General features: G+C 39.3%; 1 protein-coding gene across 2 annotated transcripts in view; it reads right to left on the bottom strand.

Annotated features, from left to right (window-relative positions):
- EXOC6 (exocyst complex component 6) overlaps window positions 1-25406 on the bottom strand; it is a 167803-nt gene that overhangs the window by 46599 nt on the left and 95798 nt on the right. Inside the window, exons 15-17 of one of the 2 annotated variants that reach the window (XM_019555844.1) lie at window positions 18781-18960; window positions 14079-14108; window positions 5185-5326 (exon numbers count right to left, since the gene is read on the bottom strand). In XM_019555844.1, coding sequence (XP_019411389.1) covers window positions 5185-5326; window positions 14079-14108; window positions 18781-18960 — 352 coding nt within the window. The remainder of the gene's footprint in view (window positions 1-5184; window positions 5327-14078; window positions 14109-18780; window positions 18961-25406) is intronic. The other variant, XM_019555845.1, reaches the window with a different exon arrangement.

Raw genomic sequence — 25406 nt, 5'->3', positions numbered from 1 at the left:
GGGTCATTTGTTTGGTTAGAGGCCTGAAGGGAAGGCCCTATGAGGAAAGGGTGAGGGATCTGGACCTTTTCAGCCTCCACAAGAGAAGGCTAAGGGGGGATCTTGTGGCAGTATACAAATTCACTGTGGGGGGGCAGGGGGCAGCAGGGAATAGGAGATGCTCTGTTTACCAGGGCATCTCCTTGGAATAACCAGGAACAGCAGCCACAAACTGATAGAGAGTAGAGTTAGGTAGGACATCAGAAAGAACTTCTGCACAGTTAGGGTTGCCAGAATCTGGAATGGGCTTTTAAGGGAGGTGGTGCTCTCTCCTACCTTCGGGGTCTCCAAGAGACTGGACAAGCACCTGGCTGGGGTCACATGACCCAAGCACTTTTTTTCTGCCATGGGCAGGGGACGGCCTCGATGATCCACTGACGTCCCTTCCGACCTTAACATCTATGAATCTACTCTAATTTTTCCCCAGGGACCTAACTTCAGTGCACAAAAGAGATCTCTTCTGGGAAGAAATCAGGACTGCACAATGAAGTACTATCTACAGGACCTTTGCCAATTGTTGTGGAATTTGGATGTATACAGTAAAAAACAGAAGAAAAAAGCCAAAAGAAAAGCCAGTCTTATGTACTGACCTGGAGAATCAGATTTAATTTTTGTCCCTGCCATAGAATGCTTTTATAATGCTAGGCCTCCCACTTAAAATAAAATTGCCATAGGTGGTCACTAGTGATGTCTCTCTCCTGTTCTGGGTACCCAACTTGAAACCCCAGGACAGGGCTTTGCAGGAATAGTAAGCACTTAAAGCCACAACTGAAATCAACAAGATCTATTCTTAAAACATATGAAGTGCTATACTAATGCTAAGTGCTAAATATTTTGAGTTTGACGCAGGGCCGGATTATGACACGCTGGAGCTCTAAGCTATGTCAAGCTAAAGAGGCCCCACAGCATTACCAAAAAAAGTGTATTATTCTAACAGAAAGGACAATGAAAATAGAAATATTTAAGCTTTATATTTGCATATATACATAGGCAAAAGTGCAACAAAAAACTAATCTTCAAACATATATCTTGCAATAAGCCTATCTGCATTATGAAATACTTTCAAGTTAAAACACTTTATGATTTCTTAATTAGCATATATGAAAACTTTTAATCTACAGCAACACAAGAGCAATTACACAGATCAGCACTTACTACATGGAAGCAGCAATACAACCTGTGGGGGGGGTAAGAGGGGTGCCAAGTGGCCAGATGTGAAGGGGGCAGCAGTGTGGAGTCACAGCACTGCTCCACCTGGCTCCATGGAGCCACCCAAAGGCAAGGCCCGGGATGGTCACCCTGATTCACGCCCCCAGGGATGGCCCTGGATATAAGCATGGAAATGCGTTATTTCTCCAACAAGATTAACATCAACATCATCAGGATACTTTTTCATAAGAAGCTTTACACCTTCACACAGCTGTTTTTCTGAGGCATATAAATCAATCAAAAATTAATTTTTTTTCCCAAAATTTTTGTATGCGACTGCTTTCTTCTTCAAGTTGGTTTCAAGTACATCCATCATAGGAATAAAGGATTTCACTTGAAACTTGTCTCTTGGAGAAAGCGCTTCATTGGCATTAAGTGCATCACCATCACTGACTTATTTTTTTCTCATTCTTTTCCTTTTATTCACATACTTGTAGTCTACATCAGGCAGATATTCTTTTGCTTTGAGTTCAATTTCATCAAAACTTTCTCAGGTTTCTTTCAAAAAGTGAGAAAGTGATGTGTAAAGCTTTGCACACTTACTAAGGGCTATCTGTGTATTCTGTAGGACCCTGCTGGTTTTGTGGAACTCATGTAACAAACGATTCCAAAGTTCTAACGTGAACAAAAACTTTTAATTCCTTCATTTTCTCCTGAAGAATGCCAGCTTCTCTCCTTGTATCACCCTTTTCACTGTCATCAGTATGAACATGAGTAAGAGCATCAACAACTGAATCATCTCTCAGCTATGGCTGAAGTAGCCTTTGCATGTGCTTCCCACCTGGTGTCAGAGATGTTTAGGATTGTGGAATCAGGACCCAAAAATGATTTGAGCACTGTCCTGTGTTTTGTAGAGTCAGAGAAGAACGTGTATATTTGTTGAACAACAGCAAAAAAAATTTACTGCATCTAGGCAGTAATCGACTGCAGCATGGCCAACAAGATTCAGTGAATGTCCAGCACATGAAATACATATAGTATACTCATTTTTCTCTAGATGTTTTTGCTGCATGCCATTATACCTTCTTGCCATGTAGGCTGCATTATCATATGACTGTCCTCTGCATTTACTGCAGTCAACTTTGCAGTCATTGCCTAGATAACCCTGCACCATGTTGGCCATACTTTCACCACTATGATTTTCTAATTGAAGGAAAGTTAGAAAGTGCTCAATGGGAAAACTATCATTGAGTGACACATATCTTACAATAACAGTTAGTTGATCAATATGTGAAATATCTGGTGTAGAGTCAACAGAAAAACTGAAGTATCCTGCTTTTCTCAAGTCATCCAAAATAGATCCTCTTACTTATTTCACCATAAGCCGGATGAGTTAGTCATATATTGTTTTAGACAAGTATGAAGACTTCCCAGATCTGCTGTTTCCATAATGTTTATATGGTTAGCAAGAAATGGATCAAACTTAGCAATGAGTTCTATCAAGCCAAGAAAGTTCCCACTATGTAACAAGCCAAACTTCTCATTGCTTCTCCCTCCCCTAAAAGTTAATCCATGCTCTGCTAAAATGCACACAACTGCAATAACACGTTCAAGTACATGCCTCCAGTACTTTTGCTCCTTTTTCATCTGTTCCTCCAGGTGTGAGTCCAAGGTTAACCCACATTGCCTCATTAAATATGTAAGCAAAGATGTTCTATGACCCTCAGGAGTTCTCATGATTTTGAATTCCAACAGGGTTTGACCAGTTATTAAACCCATCGCTAGCCAGTTCTCGTGATGATGTTGAAAAGAGCTTGCAAACAAAACAGTAAACACAACCGGTTGTTGGAGAGTATACAAGTCACTCCCAATTGTATTTTTCACCATTAGCTTTCCTTGAATAAAATAGACTGTTTGAATAATATCTAAATTAGTTTTTGAATGGCTGCTTTGATTTCTCAAATGGGCCATTCCAAAGTTGACACTCTTAGGGGCCTTTCTGTATCCAGAATGAAATATCATCCTCAGTCAAGACACCCCAGAGACCAAGATCACTGGGCTTTGTGCATCTACTTTCTTCAGCTGGGATTTCAGGCTCTGTAACATTCTCAAGTGTAGTAATCATGTCCACATCTGTATAATCTATCCAAGTAGAAGAGGTGGATGCCTGTGATTGCTGTAGTCCTGGCTGACTCTCTTGAGTATGAGATTCCTCCTTTATTAGAGTGAAATAACTGTGAACTTTCGGTAATTGTTTTAGCTGCCCTTCAATCAGCTGCTTCTTGTCTCTCTTCTGACATACACTTTCAAAAGTCCTCTTAATTTTTAACAACCGATTATGTAAAACTTGAAACTTCATATTACAGTGTGACAGGGGGCAGCTCTTGAGGCCGGATCATATGTCGGCCTGCCCACCTATCGCTATGGGGCAATCTGCCCGGTCTCACCTGCCATGACTTTGCTGCTCCTACAAACAGATGGTAAATATGGGAGACTGCCCATTACATGCCCCAATGCCAGGGGGCACTATCTGCAGCTATACCACAGCCCATGCCTTGCAGATGGCATCTAGGTTAACATTACTCCAGGTCTGGGACTGGAGCAAACTGAGTCCAAAGTTGGGCTCCACACACATGCACATTCACACCACCTCCCCTCTCACAGGAGGCCTCTTCCACTCTGCCTCTCTCTCACCAGGACCTCTGGCCTACTGCCCGTTACCAGGCCACACTCCACTGCCCTGCTCCTCCTTGAGAGGCTCCTCTTGAGCCATCAGGCTTCACTACTCTTATACTGACCTTGTCACGCAGGACCTTCAGTTCCCGCAAGTTCCCCTACTCTATGCAGTCCAGTCTTATGCCAAACCCTAGTCTAATTCTGCCCCAATCCTCTCACCGGGCACAACTTCTCATGGGCCTGGCCCTTGCACTGTCTTTCAAGTTTACTCCCATTCAACCCTACTCAGCACGCCCCTTGGGCTGTCGTTCAGGCCTACTCTGACTTCAGTCCTACTCAGCCCCCTCACATGCACAGCCCTTCAGGCTTACTTGCACTTCAACCCTACTCTGTGTGGGGCCACCCAATGCTCTCCACACTATCCACTCTGGGACCTCATATCCCTGCTGGGCTCAGGTGCCTACATGTGGGCATACCTGGCCCCCACTATTCCCACAACTCTACACTACCCCCTCTGGGGTCTCTGGGGTCTCTCTTCCCTGCTGGGCTCTAAGCAGTAGCTTACCTAGCTTGTGACTAAATTTCACCCTCCCCCCTGGTTTGACACATCTAGCTAGTAGATATATTGACCTTTAGAGGGCATTTGGACAGTGTGTAGTAACTAAAGCCTGGGGTCACACACTGAACCACGAGAATGAAGCAAGATATTGAATAGGTGATCATTATGTGAGCATCACTGATCACTGAATAAGGCAGGTAGAAAATATTGAACATATAATATAAAGACTGTCATAATGAAGATTGGGACAGAACTGAGATTGCACAAGCACGTCCTATTTTGTGCTTAGCTACATAACTTTAATAACATTCTTTGAATGTACTATTTTATGGATGATAATGTGGTATATTATAGCTTTTGCACTGAACATAGTTATTATACACTAAAGCAGAATTTAATCTAAGTAATCAATATATACATAAAATATTAAAAAATGTATAAAAAATGTATAAAATTTTATAAAAAAGTTTCCAAGTATTTTTAATATTAAATATCATTATTAAAAATCTTTAAATTGTTAGGACTTGTTTTGTTTCCAAAATAATTTAAAACCTTGTAAAAATGTTCAGTTAATTGGTGGTCAAATGAAAAATGATTCTCACTATCTTCATAATAAAAACAGTTCTTTAAAATATTAGTAAAATAAAGTCAAGATTTTAGTGTACTACAGAGAGAGATCATAAACTAGCTAAAGAAAAGTTGTCTGGTGTCATGACAGTTATAATAAAACATATACTATAGCATTACAATGTTCTACTTACATTCACACTGTATGACATCTAAGTTAAACTGCTGAATGGCTCCCATGCTTATCTGTTTTAACTCACTGTCCAGAAGCATTTGCATCAGGGATGTTGAAAGATGTTGGCAGGCTGACATGCAAGCTGTCTGGGCCACTTTTCCCTGATAAAAAGGGTAACAAGTTGTAAAACAGCAAAGAAATCATATATCACCAGAGAATTATTTATATTACGTAAACTCAAATTCTCAATATGATTTTGCTTAAAGCAGAAACTGAGCTATCAACATTTCTGTTATTATTTGATGCAACCGTATCTGTTGGTTTCAAATATATTAAACCCTTATGGAAATTAAAAATAATCCGTATATAATGTCAATGAAATATGTTAATAACTTCATGACAACATTTTTAATGCAGTGAAAACTGGAATGGGAATTCTACATGTTCCACAGCATCCAACAGAAAATAGCTCTCTAAAAGTAAAATGTTTACTTTTTGTTGGGCATTTTTCCATAATAGTGTTATTATTATTAATGACATATTAGATTGTTAATTTCTCCTCCCAAAACTGTTGCTTTCTTTAGATTTTCAGACCCGTTCAAAGTCCTTACACACTGATTTCTGGGGAACTGAATAAAGTAGCCACAAAATAAAATGTACCCTCTTCTGTATAACATATGCAAAAATTATGATGAAAAATATTGCTATGTTTATAAAATAAACTACTTCCCATCACAAAATCTTAATAGAACAAAGCATAAAATCAGGTATGAATGTGCTAAAACTCTTTAAAATCAAACAACAGGAATTTAAAACAAAATAATATGAAAGCTCCACAGCAGATGGAAAACACAAACAAGTTGAAATTTCACAAGTTATACCTTGTGAATACCTAGTTAGATCATTACTTTCTCTCGATAGTGATGTCATCTTTTGGAAGCATGGGAATTTTTGTTTTAAAATATAATTCTATGATTTGTGGTTTAATGCGGTATTTGTTTTTAAATGTACTTTTACATAAAATGTATTACTATAATGAATTCAAGTAATTAATATAATGTATTTTCTAACACATTCAATATTAATTTTATACATCTTACTGGGGAAACTACTGCAGTACAAATATCTTTAACTTTTTAATAAAATGAGGCCTAATCTTTTAATTATAAAGAATCAGATTTCATTCTCTTGGTAATGTAAGTGCAACTCTTCCACTTCAATGGGATCTATTTGCAGATAGCAAGTTTGGCTCTAAATATTTTGCTGTATTTTCATGAATTTACTGCTATTAGTGGATTTATTAAAGTAATACAGATTACAATATATTATTATTAAGTACTCTAAATTTCTCCAGATTTTTATTCATAGATATTAAATTACGCATTCTGTTCACACATCAAACTGAAACCCTAAACAATTTTTGCTAATACTTTGTAGCACTACAACATCATGAACCATAAGGCACTGCACAACTAAAATGAGCTGTCAGTTTCTTAATTGAAAAACCTCAAAAAGGAAAGCAGAAGCAAATAACATATTTGACCAAAACAGATGAACAGACAATAAGGAATGTAAGAAACAATGCAAGAACAGCATGCTTAAAAGTCTCCCAAACCCAATGGTAATTATCTTGGGAGACATGCAGCTCTATTCCTCAAGCAGAACAATATAAGTAGGAATGGAAAAAAAGAAAGAAAAAAAAAGAGAGGGAAAAAAAAAAATCAATGGGTGACAGTTCATTTAATTACTATGTAAGGTTTGAGATACTTAATGGAAATGCCATTTTGATTTAATGGAACAATCAGTACACTCAATTTTAATGTACTGCTCCGTCAAACCAGCTCCATGTCCTGTTTATGTTGCCACTATAATGTTATAAAAGTATAAGCAGATTAATAGGTTGTCAAGAAAAAATGATATTCAATTAATTTTATATGCAAACTCTGTATTCTATGAATATTAGAAAGAAACATTTTACCTTACTAATTTTTGTAGACTGGCATATATCAATAGTACTGGAGCGCAAGATAATGATTACACTACAGAAATATATGACACGAGAGAATTCTGTTGGACATTTAAAATAAGTATAATTATATTCGCATTTAATGCTTATTTTAAATGACATAAAATGACAACATTCTAATATTTAAATTATTTCCAACTATGCACTTGAACTACAGGCTTATTGTTCTCATAACATAGTTAAATGATAAAAAGGCAGAAAAGTTTCCATCTGCAATTTATAGCTTTTCAGTAAGACCAGTATACTTAAATAAATCTAAATGAAAAGGAAAGCTAAATCTATTAAGCTGATCAGTAAACTGTAAGAAGCTGTTTTATTGCTATACAAAACTTAAACACACTTACAGATATATTTTGCACAGTTCAGTCTTTCAAGCTCAAAATGCATTGAAAGTACTGCACTTATAGTAAATGATACTGAAAAACAATAATTAATATATATATTAGTATACAGTAACAATTATAATCTGTAATTATTAATAGAAACTGTGAAACAATCATATTTGAAAACAAAGTTCTAGCTATGAAGTTCTGTGACATTTATTCATAAGCTTAGAGTCAAATTTGTATCATATAATAATTTATTATCCATATTTTGCAATTTTTTTCATATTTCATGTTTTAAGAAAAGGAACTATGGGAGGCATAAATGTTATGATAATGTACTATTATACCTTCAGTTTAAAAAGTTCAGTTCATTTTAAGGCACCCTTAATATTTAACACTGCTAGCTCTTTTTGCAGTTACAATATCTAGCAATTAATTTAAATAAGTATAATGCAGAAATTCAGCAGTTATATTACATTCTACAATTGCTTAAACTATAAATAAACTACAATCTACAAACTGTATTCTTTCATGTGACCAATCTGAAGTCCAGAAAACAGGGACCCTATTCTATAATAAACAACACCTGCTAATAGTTTAAATTGAATTACTTTTTACCCACCCTTTATATTTTGCTGAAATACAAGTTTGTAAAAAAAGAAAACCCTTACACAAACTTCTTATATTTCAAAGGAGCTTGTAAAAGAGAATCTGCTGACATATTAAATCCTTTTCTGTAGTACCCAAAAGCTTTTCACTTAAGAACAATTGCAGTAAAGAGACATTTGGCTCCTAGGAAATTCCCAAAGGGTCAGCCACATGCATCCTTCCATGGCACCTTCACGGTACTGCTTTCTAAGATCCATACTAGCTGCCTCAAAAGCAGCTTTCATCATTCACTAGGGTGTCAGTCAATATGATTTATGGACTGCATTCAACAAAGTCAAAGCATATAGAATGAGAAATATGACTACAATCTGCTAATTTGTTTTGTATTGAGCCACTTAAGAGTCAAAGACCTGATGTCAGGCTGAGACCAGCAACACAATTAACCAGCTGGTGACAGATTCATCCATCCTCCCTGCCAGGCTATGCCAATCAAAGACAGCATGAGGCGACATTTGGAGAAATCAGTAAGAAAGCCCATTCTCTAAGCAGGCTATGTGGGCTTCTGATTGACAGTTTTTGAATATAGTTTTTTGAGCACTGCCACCCTTTACCTAATAGCCCCACACTGCAAGCTGTGAAATAAGGCTTTTACTGACAATCAAAAGAACAATAAGACAACACAAACTACCATCCCCCAACATAAAAGGAAATAACAAAACTTGCCTGTTAAATTGAAAGTTAAACTTCCAAATTAATTTAATATCATTGCCATTAGACAATTTTAATACTCACTGAAACTATACAGGAAATAAATATATGCATTACAGCAGTCCTATTAATTAAGAATAGTTTTTGATTCCAATTTGCACAAATATATCCAACTTTACTAATATGCTGAACAAATGTATATATTAAAAAGGTGGAGAATGCTAAAAAATACTTAATTCCACTGTGACTTCTGTAACTCTGGCCCAATTTCTCTTTCCTAAGAAGCAGATCAAAATAAACCAATTAAATATACCTATTTAAATATAATTTGTAACTTTTTTGACATGATCATTCTCTTCTAAAGAGGAAAGTTGTCTTTATTTCTAATCCTGTGTTAATAAAATACATGAATCACCTGCAACTCTCTAACAGCACTTGCTAGATCAAAAATTCACCTTATTCCTGTGGAACAGTTATTATCCTATCTGGTTTTCAAATCAGCTCATCTCAGAACTTAAGTTATAATATATTTTGAACTTTCTCAAATGCAGGCTCATTAATCAAAAGCTGGTCCCTTTGACTTCATGATGAGAAAGTTTACAGAATGGAGTTAGGGAGGCTTGGGACCATTATAAACAACAAAAGTGAAACTTATGTTGCACTTTATGTCAGAAGAACTTGAAGATAGAAATAAACTCAAAATATAAAACTCTAATTCCTTTCAAAAACAAAGTCATGAAGCAATCTATAACAGCTGAAATGACACGGGACAGAAACAGAGCATCAATGAAAAATTCCTTGTTGAGTGACCAATTGCCAGAAAGATTTTTCAGTGAAATCTCTTTAGGATTAAGGGTGGTCTCTGTTCCATTCTTGAATAGCACCTTACACAGTGGGTTCCTCATTCATGACTAGGCTTTGTGGGTGTTACAGTGCAGAAATAATAAAAATAATGGCTGTGAAGTAAGTGTTCCTTACTCCAAAAAGAGCATATAAAGATATGTAGAGAAACTTTCTAGTCATTTGGTTAATCTGAATTATCTCTGCTCTAAAAACGTAAAACCTTTCTTGCTGTGAAGGATTTTCACATAACCTTCAAGCAAATGAACTGCTTAGATGCAGACCTGAGCTTTTGATCATTCTAGAACCAAAATGTACCTCAAGGGGACAAACAGACAATCTTTCCTGTGTTAGCCAGCATTCACTGAATTGGATCCATTTTCTTTCTCATTTGTGAAACTCACGTGTCAGAACTAGGGCTGACAAGCTATTAAAAATTAATCAGAATTAACTGTGATATTAAAAAAATAGGTTGCAATTAATCGCAATTTTAATCGCACAGTTAAGCAATAGTCAGTCGCCCCCCACCCAACAGCCTGGAGCCTGTGCATCCTGAAGCCCCTTTCCACCACCACCATACAGCCCCAGTCCGTCCCATCCCACATTCACTGTGGACTCGCCCTGGCCGGAGTGGACTAGCCAGAACCCATGTGAACAGCCCCAGCCCACCCTGCACCTGCTCCAGACTCACCTGCCCAAACTGACCAGCAGTAGCATCCAGCAGAAGCTGCAGCTCAGTGCAGAGGAAAGGTAGCCCCTCCCCCTCACCACTGCCAGGCTCTTCTTGCTGCAGCCACCACTGCCCCACTGGGCAGCCCAAAGGCAGCAGTGACGGCAGCAGAGAGGAGCTGCAGGGTAGCCCAGGTGCAGGCTCTGGGTGGCTGCAGCCAAAGCAGCAGTGAGGGGAGGGGCTGCTTTTCCCCATGCTGAGTATCAGCTTCTACCTGGCTGCTGTTGCCACTGCTCAGCATGGGCAGGTGTGTCTGGAGCAGGTATGGGTCGAGATGGAGCTGAGGCTGTGTGCACACGGCTGGTCTGGAGCTGGTCCACTCTGATGATCAAAATGATGTGGCATGATTAACGCAATTTAAAAAATTAAAGTTAATTTGTTTTTGCATAGTTAACTGTGATTAATGGCATAATCACATAAATTAACTGTGATTAACTGACAACCTTAGTCAGAACATCTTTATTGTTACACAGTAAAACCTTCCCTGGTGGTGGAAGGGAGCATGTCAGCTATTCTGAAAGAATCTACTGACTGGAGGGAATTAGATTGGGCTTGTGTGTGCATAGAAGATTGTTAAGTAGTAAAGTAAAGAGAGGGGCCAAAGGTGCATTCAAAAGGAAGATTACAACTCTGTCTCCATCTGATCTAGCTGGGATGATGAACCAATCTCTGTGGCAGATTTGGAGTGGACGAGGCTTGGTTTGAACAAAACAGCAATGTTAATGGTCTGGGGAACCAGCTGTACCAACTATATAAGAACTTCTACTTAAGAAAAGGCACTTAAGCTTTTTGGAACATCATATTATTAAGTGCTGGGTTGATCCTAAATACCAGGATAGGACAGTTTTGCCCCAAAATGGATTTTTCCAGTGTCACTGGCAAGAAGTGCCCTTTGGGAACAGGCCTCACTACAGTTGTCCCTGTCTCTGTCACCTACACAGCAAACATCTACAATTGACTCCAATTGGGCTACATTCTGAAACCAGTTGAAAATGGAAGGCAATACAGAATACAGATTGTCTGTGTCTCAACAAAGAAATGTATCATTGTTGGTGCTCCACAATCTACTCTACCTGCCAATAAACATTTAAGTGAACTTTTTAGTGGAGTTCCAGGGACTAGCTTTGAGCACAGGTATTCAACTGAAGCCCCTTCAATACAGAAGAGAAAAGACAACTGACAGAGCATTTTTCATGAGAGCACTTCACTCTGGAAATTCTCCTTTTTCTTCTTAACTGCCAGAGGCTACCTACTGAGTATTCTTCACAGCCCAGCTTTTTCTTCAGCACCTGTAAGGATAGCTAATCAGATATAGTAAGTTACCGTTAGTTAAGAGGAGCCTGCTGAGTACTGGCAGCTCATTAAGTTTTAACAGTAGAACACTGTGGTGGCAACACGTCTCCACAGGGGTTTAGAGGGGCAGAGGTGGGCTCCGTGGGTCCCAAAACCCTGGAACAGGCCCCCCGTGGGGGAAACCTACCCCATCAGTTCAGCACCACAGGAACCCAGACTGTGGCCGCAGCTACGCAAGGCAGCGTTACGCCAGCTGTTTAATCAGCTGTTCTCTGCGTGAGGAACAGCTGGACCAATCGCGGTGGCCATACCAGCTGCTGCGCAGAAGTTTAAAAGCCCCAGCGGTCCCTGCAGTGTGGGGGAGCCAGAGGAAGAGGGAGGAGGCAAGCAGCACCCCAGAAGTGCTGAGGCTCCCAGAGCAAGGAGAAGCGGCACAGCCGGAGCAGCACTGGCGAGCAGGGCAGGGGAAATCTTTGATCCCCCTGCCAGAAGGAGGCCAAGAGGAGCACTTAGTCCCCCTGTAGGAGACAGAGCAAGGGAAGCACTGAGGCTCCCTGCGGCAGGCAGACCAAGGGAAGTGTCTGAGCTCCCTCCAGGAGGCAGAGAAGGGGCAACGTTTGAGCCCCCTGAAGGAGGCTGGGGAAAAGAAGGTGGCTCCATGTCTCTCCTCTCCCCAGGAGAATATTTCCTCTAACTTAAAACAAAAATAGGAAGAAAGAGGAAAAAAAAAAAAAAAGGAGAAAAATCAAAGAGCTAGAGAGAGAAAGAAAGTGAGGCATCAAGGTTGGAAGCCCCCAAGTAAACTGAGCCCCACTTAGACATGAGGAGCTCCACCTGAAGCAGGCGGCAAGCGAGCCCTGTGGGGTAGAAACAACCATCATACCATCACCAATCCGCTTGGTGAGTGGACAGGGTGTAGGGGAGGTGGAGCCCCATGGAACATCGCAACGAGTGACCATGAGTACCGCTATTGTCGGGGAGCCCTTCTGAAAGGATCTCCACTGAACCCCCTCTCTTGCTACCTTAACATCAAAGTTGTGGCAGGTGAGTTGAGGGGAGGGGCTACATACCCAACAGGCCGCACTACGCATAAAGCCCCAGAGATCACAAACACAGAGAAAATTTTGGATGGATGGTAAAAATTGAAAAAGGAAAATAATCCTAAATAGCTTTAATCTGAAAATATTAAGAGCCAAGGAAAATCATATAATATCATATTTGTACAATTAACTATTTTTTTGGCATTTGTAGAAAGAAGCAACAATCTAAGGAACATGCTTCAGATTTATAGGTGTGCTTCGCAAATAACTTTTTTTGGTTAACTTCAAATTAGGAGATCACAAATTCTCATCTCCCTTTTGTCTATTATGGTAAGAGTATGTGTTAGTAAGATATAATACTGTTGTTTGGCTGATCAATATTCAAGACTGACAGTATACATAATGGAGTTCTTTTTTATATATACTATGGCACCTGGACTTTTTGAAGACCAGAAACCTCTCACACTTAGGAGTCTGAAACTTAAGCAACCAATATCTCAAGCTAATTACAAATATATTTTCCTACAAATTAAATCCATAAATATGTATTACTAACTACAACATATTTATGTTTACTCCAGAAAACTATATAATAAATACCTTTCAGATTCTTTCACTTCTAAAAATATGAGACTACTGCAATCAAAAAAATTCAAATTAGATCTGATAAACTAGAATTCTACATTTACAATTGATGGAAAATTAGAAAAAGACAGTTCGGCAACTCAATGTCCAGAAACAATTGCTAACATACTTGATACTAATTTCTCCCATTGCATTATTCAATACCATGAGAATATCAATGTTCGTGGTGAAGCAAAGTAAACTGCTTATAAATAAAATTGATGACCTGAAAATAAACAGAGCATGGAAGAATCCTAAAATGCAATTCATCATCTTTTACAGAAATACATGAGAGTTCAGACATTCCATCAATCTCAGCCATCAAGTACCAAAGAAGCTATGAAACTTGATCATCAAGTCTTTATTCTGGGCCACTTGGGTTTTCTTTGTCACTTTAATTTTATTCTGTATGCAAGTCTCATAGCTGTATTTTGACACCTAACCTCACTTTCAAGAGGTCTTATACTCTCTTCTGAATTATCACATTTGTGATGCGATGCATACCCTATCATGCTTCTACAAGCCTTTTAGGGCTCCTGCTGTCCCAGTATAAGAAAGGTTAGTTATTAACCTGACTCCTCATGCAACCACACAAGGTACCCAGTGAGTCATCAAACAAATGGAAGGGTTTTTTATTAAGTGATTAAAGACTGAAGCAATAAGCCTGCAGGCAGTTCATAGTTTTTCAGTTTACATGCTTTTTCTTCATCTACTTACCGACATAGCTGCATGGTCATTGTTGCTATTCTGAGAAGAAAACCAGTAAGGGAATCAAAATAAAAAATTAAGATATATTGTCATCATCAAAAGAAATTTTGGAAACAATATAAGGGAAGAAAAATTTACAGAAAACAAGCAATATGTCTGCAAAATACCTCAAAAATAAACAAAAAGGTATAATTTTGACAAGATACAAAAAAGAAATTATATTGAAATAATGGCAATCAATTAGTATAAAAATTATGGTTTTTCTGTGGAAATGAGCAATATGTCAAAAATCCCATAATGCCAAAGTAACAGGGCCCAACATTTTCTAAGTTGACCTTCTAAAGAGTGGTACTTACAGCAAATATAAATGGTGCATCTATTAAAAAATACTTAAGCTAAATAGTAAATGCTCCTTTAAAGACATTCAGTATGTATATTTAACATCTCTACTACAAACAACATGCTTCACTCAGACAATATTTAGGAATGGTTCAGGACTATACAAATTGAAATAAAATCTTTTCCATCAGTAATTTCTTTTTGCATATGAATTCTAATACCAATGATAAGTAGTAGGGCTGACAAACTATTTAAAAAAATTAATCTGAATTAATTACGAGATTAAAAAAAGTCACAATTAATCTCAATTTTAATTGCACAGTTAAACTATAGTCAGCGCCTCCACACCCAACAGCCTGGAGTCTGTGCACCCTGCAGGTCCTCCTCACAACCACCAACAATGCACAGCTCCAGCCCTGCCCCTGGCCTGCTCTGGACTTGCCCCAGCTGGAATGGACCAGCCGGAGCCCATGTGAACAGACCCAACCCTGGCTCACCATGCACCTGTTCCAGACTCACGTGCCCACACTGAGCAGCTGCTCAGTGCAGAGGAAAAACATCCTCCCCTTCACTGCTGCTGGGCCCTTCTTGCTGCAGCCATGCAGAGCCTGCACCCAGGCTGCCCTGTGGCTCCTCTGCACTGCCACCACTGGGTGGTCCAGAGGCAGCAGTGATGGCAGCAGGGAGGAGCCACAGGGTAGCCCAGGTGCATGCTCTGGGTAGCTGCAGGAAGAAGGCCCCAGTAGTGGTGAGGAGCAGGGGCCACTTTTTCCCCGTGCTGAGTAGAAGCTTCTGCCTGGTAGCTGCTGCCACTGTCAGCATGGGCAGGTAAGTCTGGAGCAGGTGAAGGACAGGCCAGGGTTAGGGCTGTTTGCATGGGTTCTGGCTGGTTCGGAGCTAGTCTGCTCCACTGGTCAGTGAAGTGCATGATTAATGCAATTAAAATGAACATGTTAATTTTCTTTTGCATGAATCACATAAGTTAACTGTGCCTGACAGCCCTAATAATTAGATGTTGTAATGTAAATGTGAAATGGGAATGCTTTCCTTTTTAAACATTTTATACCATTCTTGATGCTAAAGTATCACAGTTACACATGAAGTATATAATCCCTATAGCAATAAACTAAGTTGGAGACTTCAGGTCTTTCAATGATGCCACGGATAGTTATGAAAGTAAAGCCTGAGAAGCTTTAAATAAGTACATGCCATGAACTTAGATTACAGTTTGCTTGTTTTTTATTCAAGCATAAAATATAATTGTGCAAAAAGGATGTTTCAATATTATGTATTCAGGTTTTTAAAAATTATGCTCATATAGATACAGAAGCATGTAGCCCACATGCAAACATATACATACACAGACACACTCTCTTTCTACATTTAAAGGCTCCTACACATGCACCTAGAACAATTCCTTGATGCCAGATGCTGAAAATATGTTGCACAGCAAAGCATACGTGCCAGCATACTAGTGACCAAGCCAACTCCCAACAGGTGGTAAAACATCCCTGAGTAGAAGTGTGAACAACTATCTAGCACTCTCCCAAACTAGCACTGAAGTGATATTCTGCTGCTGTATGGTTATGTTAGGAATAGAGGGAGAAGTTGTATTGTTCCCTATGTCTTTTGTCCCTCACCACACACACACTCTCTCTCACTGAGCCATAGAAAACTATCGTTTCTAACTACAAACAGAGGGCGTTTTAAGCTCCCAGTATTTCATAGTTGGATATATATGATATTTCTAGCCTTGATAAAGTTTTATTAATAGGTTCAGTTATGAAAACTAGAGAGTTCTGAAACCATGTCTACTGAAAATGCCTTTATTAGAAAGATTAATTTTAGAACATACATTTCTTAATTTTAGAAATCACGTTCTGGAAGCAGCCATAATAAAATCAACTAAAGATTAAAATAAAATTTATGTAATTTCATTCCTACAACTCACATAAGCAAATAAATACAGATGGCCGTAGAAGTGTCTTCTGTATCTTGTTGATTTGTCTACAGGAAGGTCAGCCAAGTTAGGCAAAATTCTATTAGGGACATGCATGACGAGACAAACAAGACACCACCATATCTCACAGGAATTGTAATACCAGATCAAACTGTAGTTTACAGAATTCGGTAACCTGTCTGCACCACAGCCAATACCAAATTCAAGAAAGTCAAGTAGGAAATTACAGAATAATGTTAGGCCCTAAAACACGAGTTCTCATCTCCTCCATAGTTTTCAAACATTTTAACTAACATAACAGCTTCCTTCCATCCTATTCCATCACTTCATCTCAAAGAGAACAAAGTTTACTTTTAGGTTGACATGAAGTCACTGTTTTTATGTTTTAATAAAATACATTATACAATTGAAATGGTATACTGTATATAATCAAGACATTTCTACATTCTCTTTTTGGGAGCTAACAGTCCGTGGGCGCTTTTACACATGCATATTAATGCAAAGAAACAAACTCTGTCACTTATTGTGCTGGAGTTTATTGCTCCTGGGTGCCATGCTTACAGGTGCACCCAGGAGCGCAACACATTGAGCTGGCTCAGAGCAGCCCTGGCTGACAGAGGGTCCAGGGGATCAGCCTGCCAGCCTGGGGCTGCTCAGATCTAGCTCAGTATGCTGAAGAGGGGCTGGCTAGGGCACAAGGGTGCTCCAGTGAAAGGCTAGCTGGCAGGCAGCCCCCGCGTTGAAGCACCCTCATGCCCCAGCTAGCTGCATCAGTGCCTACATGTTTGCTGCTGAGGAATTAAAAAACTCTGTGGCAGGATAGTACTTGAAGCTGATGTAGAAGCATTTAAATTATACTCCCCTGAAGGGATAGGAAGGGCTGCCCTGTAGAGGGACAGAGTGTAGAGAGAAGGAGTGTTTGTCCCAGTAGGGACACTGTTTGCCCTGAGAGCGAGTGAAGCTACTTTGGAGGCAGCCCTCTCTGAAGTGAGAGGAGTGATGTAATCCCAGCAGGCAGGACTTTGAATGAAAGGGATGTTCACAAAAGCCCAGGAAGAGTCCTGGTCTGGGACTGGATGAGAGGGCTTGTTTTCTACTGCAGAGCTAATTAATCTACAGCAGTAAACTTCTCATGTAGATGCACCCAGTATTCAATAACCATGTAGATATGTGCTTTATGGCCACTTACACCACTTGGGTTGTGTCACATTACAATTTGTCACACCACTTTACATGCTAAACTACCTTGGATTGAAGCTGGCCACCACAAGCACCTGCAAGGAAGGAGAGGCCTCCTTTCACAAAGCTATAGACACTGTACATTAAAGAATTTCCATACTTTGAGCTTGGGGGGAGAAAATGACAACAGAAACAAACCCAGCCACTTAATATTAGATTTAAAATATCCTTACCTACCTAACAGTATATCATCGCTGTTCTTTGATCTGCTTTGCAAACAATCAAATAGTTGGGCTACAGAAAGAGACATAACATCTCAAACTGTCTTAACACAATTAGAGTGACTATATACACCATATGGGGAAATTCTCTTTACTTGACTTCCCATTGACACACTCAAGACTATGATGAATCAATTCTATTTATTAATAAGAATATATTTTGCCCATAAGCATGATCCCTGAGTAAAGTAATCATGCATTAGCTAACAGCAGCAGGGACAAGCTAAAACACAGTGAGATGAATCCAAGAAAGTCAGACACTGGAGTAAATGTTGTCCTTATACTCTGGTATAATTAATACTTGGCTGACCTTACTCCTGATCTAAAACTGTATGAACTACAATCATAATCCAAAGTAGGTGTGCATTCATCTTCAAAAATGGCTGGTCAGACAAAGGAATACAGGAGTTGGGACATCAAACATATGGAGTGAAAAATAACATGGAATGTATAACACCCTTGAATGAGCATTAGCTTCAGTGGGAGTTCAGCCAATCAGAGTTCACTGGTGTTTTTATGGCAAAAAACCCCTAATTTTTTAATTTAAACAAAGCTTTGAATTTAAATTTTCAGACAGCCTCCAGAATGACAAGTTACATAAGCTGCATAAGCGTTCTCTGTGGATATGTCCATGCACACTAACTTAGAATGACCATTTGAAAATCTGGTCCCATTGTAAAAAATACAGTATTAATGTTTCCTACTTGTAATCTAGTTAATAAACAAGTTTTGAAATGCTGTTTCATTTTCTCCTTTGAAACTAAAATCATAAACAGAATTTTACATCTATAGCATAAATAATGATAGAATGCATCTGTTAGCATGTGAAAGTCTAAAAACCTACCTACCACACTACAAGAATAACTTAAAAGCTATTTTATTCAAAATCAGAGAAGAGCTAAAATTTGCAGGATTCTGTTAATCTAAAAATCAAGCTCCATTTTGTACTTACAGGCAAGTGAGTAAAAACTTGAAATGTGCTTCTTAAGAAATTAATAAGGTCCATTAAGTATCCACTCGCTCTTCCATCTGGCTCAGACATGGTCCAGTCATAATCAGCAAGCTGAATAAATTCATCAATTTTTTGGTTAAGTTTGGTGTATATCTCCCCTTCTGCAGCATGTCTTGCATCCTAAAAAAAATATGTAATTATTGGTATTTTAAAACTTTACCAAAAACAGAGAGAATCTCACTCAGGACTATATCATTTAAAACAGCACTTGGCTTTTTGTGAGTCAAGAACTATTAACTAATTTTTATATCCAGACTATACCTTGCAGCTTGAAAGTGTTCATTTTCCTGTAGCAATTTAACTGAATTTCTAGTATCAAAATATCAACACATCAAAGTGTATATGTATTTTCAGATACTATGAAGAGGTATACTATAAAAGTACTTATATCCACGAACACCGCATGCCCCCTGAGGCTGGGGGGGCATGGCGAGTTCTCGCAGGTGGCAGCAGCGCTGTTGGTGGTGGGAACGTGGTAGTGGCAAGCAGGGAACTCCTGCAGGTGGCCACAGCGCTGCTGGCCAGGGGTGGGGGAGAGGCAACCAGCAGCTGGTGACCACCTGTAAATGCTGCTGGGTGTCAACAGCAACCAGCAGCAACTACGGACCACCCACAGATGCCGCTGGAGTTGGGGGGAGAGGAGGTGGCAAACAGTGACTGCCCACAAGTGCCACCAGCAGTGTCAGCGGTACCTTTTCACAGGGGGTGCACCACCACGTTCAGGGGCATGCACATGTATCCGCATGCACCCGCTAAGCATCGCCAATGCTTATAGCTCAATATGCTTGTAGAGGTGTATTGGTTCTCTGTTGAATCATCCAGGGGAGAGGAAATCTATCAGATTACTCTTTTGCGTAGTGATAATCTTCAATTTGTGTCTTGCTAAATTATGACCAGGCAGAAAAATTATTTGACCACCCATAAAGAAAAAACTAATTCTGAATTATCATACCTGTCATGGTCAAAATTCTAGCAATGATAGGATTTTATGTAGTAATGCCCTAAATTATACTTTTGATGTATAAATAGTTCTCATTTTTATAAATGACAGTCCTAATTACAACACTCTAGGGCTCAGAACATATCACCCACTATCCATGTCTCTGTTCTACGCAGTATCCATTTCCCACCACATCAATCATAAATATTCTAATTTTACTTTGTAGGAAGAGATGTTCATGGAAGTAACCCGAAAACCATACAGTCAGCCAGATCCTGATGCAGAGCTAAACCTTCTAGTTCATTTTGTAACTGGACATCTCTCAGATAAGAATCAGATAAAAATTTTATACACTTGAATAAATAAACCCTAATCTAGCACATGTAGGGAAGAGAGCAGTCACTTATCCTAGAGTTACTCTTACTGTTCAACATATGTAGCTGCCACAGATTCTAGTCTCATGTATTCCATGCATTCAAAAGCAGATTTTTTCTTTTTAACTCAAGCACCCCTGAGGCCACACCTGTCCTGACTGCTTTTTTACCTCCTGCCTTAACAGTCATTTAGTTTCTTCACTAATAAGAATAGCAAAGGAAAGTATGGCTGGAAGGGACCTCGTGAGGTCATTAACTTAGCCCTTTGCTCAAGGCAGGATCATTCCTGACTAAATCATCCCAGCCAAGTGTCTATCTAATCTGCTTTTGAAAATTTCCAGGGACGGAGATTGCACAAGTTCTCTAGGTAGCCTGTTGCAATGACTGACCACCGTCAGTCAGAACATTCTTTTTAACCCCCAACCTAAATTTCCCTTGCTGAAGTTTGATGCCATTGCTCCAGTCCTGTGCTCTACCAGCACAAAGCAAAGGTTATCTTCATTATAATCACTTTTCAAGGTATTTGAAGACTGTTATTAAATAACCCCTATGTCTTCTCTTCTCCAGACTAAATAATCCTAGTTCTTTCATCTTTTTCATAAGTCATGTTTCCAAGGCCTCTAATTATTTTTGTTTGGACTCTTTCCAAACTATCCACATCTTTCTTAAAGTGTGGGACTCAAAATTGGACAAAGGACTCAAGGTGTGGCAGTGCCAAACACAGTGGACAAGTCACTTCCCTTGATTTGCAAGAGACATTCATATTAATACAATCTGGTATGCTGTTGTCCTTTTTTGCAACACTTATTTATATTTAACGTATGTACTACTGTAACCCCATGCCCTTTTTCAGTATTACATCCTAGCCAATTATTTCTCAGTCAGTACTTGTGCATGCAATCTATGAAAAAATTATTATTGTATGAGAACCCCTGATTTGCAAGGACAGAAGACAAGTTCTGGAATTTGTGTGGACAACACATCTCAAAAAAGCACCACTGGAGGATAAGTGTATATTCTTCCTTCTTCACGAGATGGCTCACACAAGTTGAACTCTTGAGCCTGTTTCTGTTCCACCTACTAGACATGTGAACTGACGCAGCCACTCAACCAAAATATAAATCTTGTCTCAGGACAGCAGTCCTATTCTGCCCTGGGGAGATAGATAGCTCTCCTATTCTCTCAGTGGGGAGCCTTATGAGCCATCATAGCATATTAGCAGAGAGCTGCCTGTAGACACACTATAGGAAATAGTAGGTACAGGGATGCTCCTATTCCTGCTCATCCTCAGAGCTTAGCTGTCTGGTTCAGAGATATGAGATGTTTCTGTCACTCTGGGCACAACACATAGAGGAGATGCATGCCTATCTGACCAGTACATCTTTTGGAAGGAGGATGGTACAAAAGAAGTGAAGCTTCCCACCCACCTTACGCTCAACAGCTCGGTGGTTAACGTCATATGCCCAGAAACTAAGTGGAAGACTTAGCTCCTAGGTCCTCCACATCTGTCAAAGCTGGTCCACTGAGTTGAAAGGAATGAAAGGGTCATGGGAATGGAAGGACAGCATGCAAGATGGATCCCAGCACTACAGCCATGGAGATGTGGTTGCCTAGGGTGGGACAGGGATAGTTCTGGATTTTGAAAGCCAGTCCCAGCTGGCTGGTGAAAATTGAAACAAGAGTCCCAGAATCACAGGGCATAGGGTGCCAGCTGCAGTCCAGCAGGGAGGCAGAGTGGAGTGGTACACTAGGCAGCTCCACCTCTCTGCCAAGCTGTGCCTATGCCCGTGCCCACTGGCCTCTGTCACTACCTGAGGCAGTGCTGCTAATGGGAGGGGCAGTGTCCCAGATTTCCTTACGGTCACCCTAGGGTTGCCTAGCCTGCTGGCTTCTGCAAACAGGTTTTGCTCCTCAGCCAGCCCTCCCAAATAAAACACAGTTCTTATGCAACAAGCCAGCAAACAAATAAGCAAACAAAACCAAACCCTTTTGCTCTATCCTGGGCACTAGGAGGGGAGACTTTTCGCTCTGGCCCTAGAACAGAAGCTTGGCCACTCTATATAGCAAGCTGTTCTGCTCACAGCTCACTTCTTTCCCTATTCTGCTCACTCTGTCCTAGTGGGGCATCCCTGTTTATCCAAATGCCCCACAGCTGGGTTCTCTCAACAGGGCTGACTGTTTTCTCTTCTGGGGAAAGACTGCCCTGTTACAAGCCCAGAGAGGATAAAGTGGTTGAAAAGATATCTTGTGAGCTGAGAGATGTAAAAAAGTTCAAACAAGCCAGAGAAATTAAAGAAGGTAGGGTTACTATAAGGATTTTGAAGCAAAAGAGGAAGGTGTTGGGATAAAGGCAAGGATGGGTACCATGATTTCTTCTTCTTTGGGATTAAAAAATAATGGGAATAAAGTTCCTTGTCCCTGAATTCTGTGGGTACTCTTTCTACTACTCCTAATTAAGTAAGAAAGTCTACCTCTTGCTTTAACAGTCTTTCATGAGAAGAGTACCTGAAGAGGGACTGGATGCAAAGGAAAGGATATTGGAACAATTTGATTCTGGATGGAATACTCTTCCCTCAGTTATCTCAAGTAGTCATCTGATAAAGGTTATTCTAGTTCAGCCTTCTGGATATAGGAAAATCAGCTGCTAAATGGAAGGTTGGATGAGGTTAGGTTTAAACGTGGTACATACAGACAAATGATGCTTGCATTGAAACTGATTCCTCTCCAGTGGTCTAAACCACAAGTCAGCAGAGGAAGAAGCCAAGGGCCACTCAGTAAAATCTTTGCCTCTTCCAGGGGGAACCTGAGGACCAGTGTTGTTGATAATGCACAGACTACAGACTCCACAGATGTCACTGTTTTCTTCACTGGATTGGGATATACAGAGTCAACTATCTCAGGGTTGCTTTAAAATCTCTTACAGTATGGAGTACTTCATCTGTACCACTACTAAAGCACTTGTTGCCTTCAAGAAGGAGGTCCTCAGTTGTAACCTGTCCCTCCTTTGGGATTCTTGCTTCTACTAATTGCCACAGCAGCATGCACGGACTGGGCTGCAGTATAAGATGCATGTTACTGTTTAGAGAGCCATTTGGACTGTGAGCTGGTCCTCTACCGTGAAGTATTTCAGTATCACATTCTAGTCTCACAGAAATCACACCATGAAATTGGAAAGCTGATCTCAGGAGTTGGGAACTGCACTTTTAGAGGATATCTAGTATCATCACTCTCATCCAGAAGCTTGCTGAGATATTTCTTAATTCTGAAGAGATCTAATTTCCTTGGATCTTTTCCACTGCTGCTTGTATTTGGTGAGCTATAGTAACCCACTCCCATCACCAGGGTCCGTTCCTGCTTGCAAGTCTCTGGCTTCCTGCTCATATCCTTTTACTGAATTTCTCCATTGCATTCGTAACCTTAAGAAGGGAACTTAGCTACTTGCATGCGAATAAAAACAGGCTCCTACTTAATAGTCAAAGTGATGATGCATACAAGATAAGAATTATATAGCATATGACTGTCAACCTCTTATTTCAAAAACAATGCAACAGGGCTAAAATATATGATTTGACAAAACATGTAAGATTTCAAAAAAAGTTTAAAAAAATAAGAACACACTTTATTTAAACATACCTGTACACTCTCAATGTGTTTATAACAAGGTAGTGATTTCAGCACATAGTGTGAAATACAGTTTTGATCACTACACCTACACATCCCTTGTTTGCTCCAGCCAGTGTCATTTCCACTTATCCAGCTCCACAACAATTCTGTCCCACCCTAACATTTTAGTCCCACATCTACACCTTGCTTCTTATCTCATAAGCCTCTTCTGTTATATCATCACTTGACACTAAACAAGGTGAAATACCATTTTGCTTAAAGTGTATTGAACGTAACTGGTGGATATAAGGAAAAACTCATCAAAACAAAACAGGTAAGCGTGCACAAATATTTCAGCTATATTCTATTAAATTGTCAATTTATATAGATATTTTGGTATATAACTTTAATTGTATTATATTACTCTTTACATATTTTCTTGAACTAAATACAAGACATCTGATTTTTCATTCATTAGCAGCTTTTTGCCCACTCTTTGCTTGGAAACCTTTTACGCAAGGGAAAATACATTTGTTGACTGTGTAAAACTGTCAAAAGAAAGATCATTTTGAAATAACATTTTTATGATCAAACAAATTTCAAGGGAACAGTTCTCCTAATTTGACACTTAAGAATCTAGTAACTTGTTAAGAAGTCAAATACAAGATTATACTGACATGAACTTTCTGCAGTTTGACATGCTTGTAAATCATTATTTGGTGATAAACCCCTTTTTAAACTTTTGAATTTAATTCATAACAATCTATAACAATGAGACCTACAATGAAGTGCACCTACTGAGGCTTTGCAGGATTGGTGGTTAATAAAAAAATAAAGATTGATTTTCTGATTATTTTTTCTCTACTATCCACTAAATGGATCAAAAGGGCTAGCACAGGTTTATATAAGCAGTAACAAGGCCAGTCCTTCAGATTTTGCCTCCAATGGAACCCTCACCTATTTTGCTTTGACCATTAGTTAAAACAGTGATAGTATCCCACAAATGTTTCAGCAACAAGTTTTGCATTTTTTAGATTTTTGGGAGCTTCCAATATTTCCTTCTCCCACTGAAACAGTAAGGAGGATGGGGGAGGTCAGTTTATTTAATGGCTCATTCTCCCAAGACATCAATTTCCCCAGGAGGGTAGTTTCAGGCACCAATACTTCTGCTCAAAGGGAGGTCATCTTCAAGGATTGTAGAATTCCATCTTGCCATACTTCTCTTGAACATTTAAGTGGAGCCATTAGAAAGACTAGTGCTAAGACACAGTTTTTCGCATACTGATTACACCCAACATCTTCATCTGGTCTGACTCAGATGCAACCACTTACCCAGTGTCACTCTCTGAATAAATTAAGTAAAATGTTATATAAAAGTTTTATAATGGGAGATAAAAAGGCAAACACTTAAGTAATTTAGGATGAAATAATGAGTGCCAAAGATTGCTGTTTGAAAAAATAACGTGTAATCAGAGGTCCTTATAAAATGATCTTACAAATTGTTTGTGGGATCAATATTAATAAAGAAAAAGAAATCCTTAAGAACTTAAATGTAAGGGACCTGATATTAATTGCCTCCAGGAGATGTGGTTAATAGTATTATAACATACCAAACTGCAGGATGGATGGCTGAATTAGTGAAGTACATA

This window comes from Crocodylus porosus, unplaced genomic scaffold (assembly GCF_001723895.1).
Source record: "Crocodylus porosus isolate Cpor-Errol unplaced genomic scaffold, CroPor_comp1, whole genome shotgun sequence".
NCBI classification, from domain to species: domain Eukaryota; kingdom Metazoa; phylum Chordata; order Crocodylia; family Crocodylidae; genus Crocodylus; species Crocodylus porosus.
Note: the sequence above shows the minus strand (reverse complement) of the source record. Positions and strands in the feature narration are given on the sequence as shown.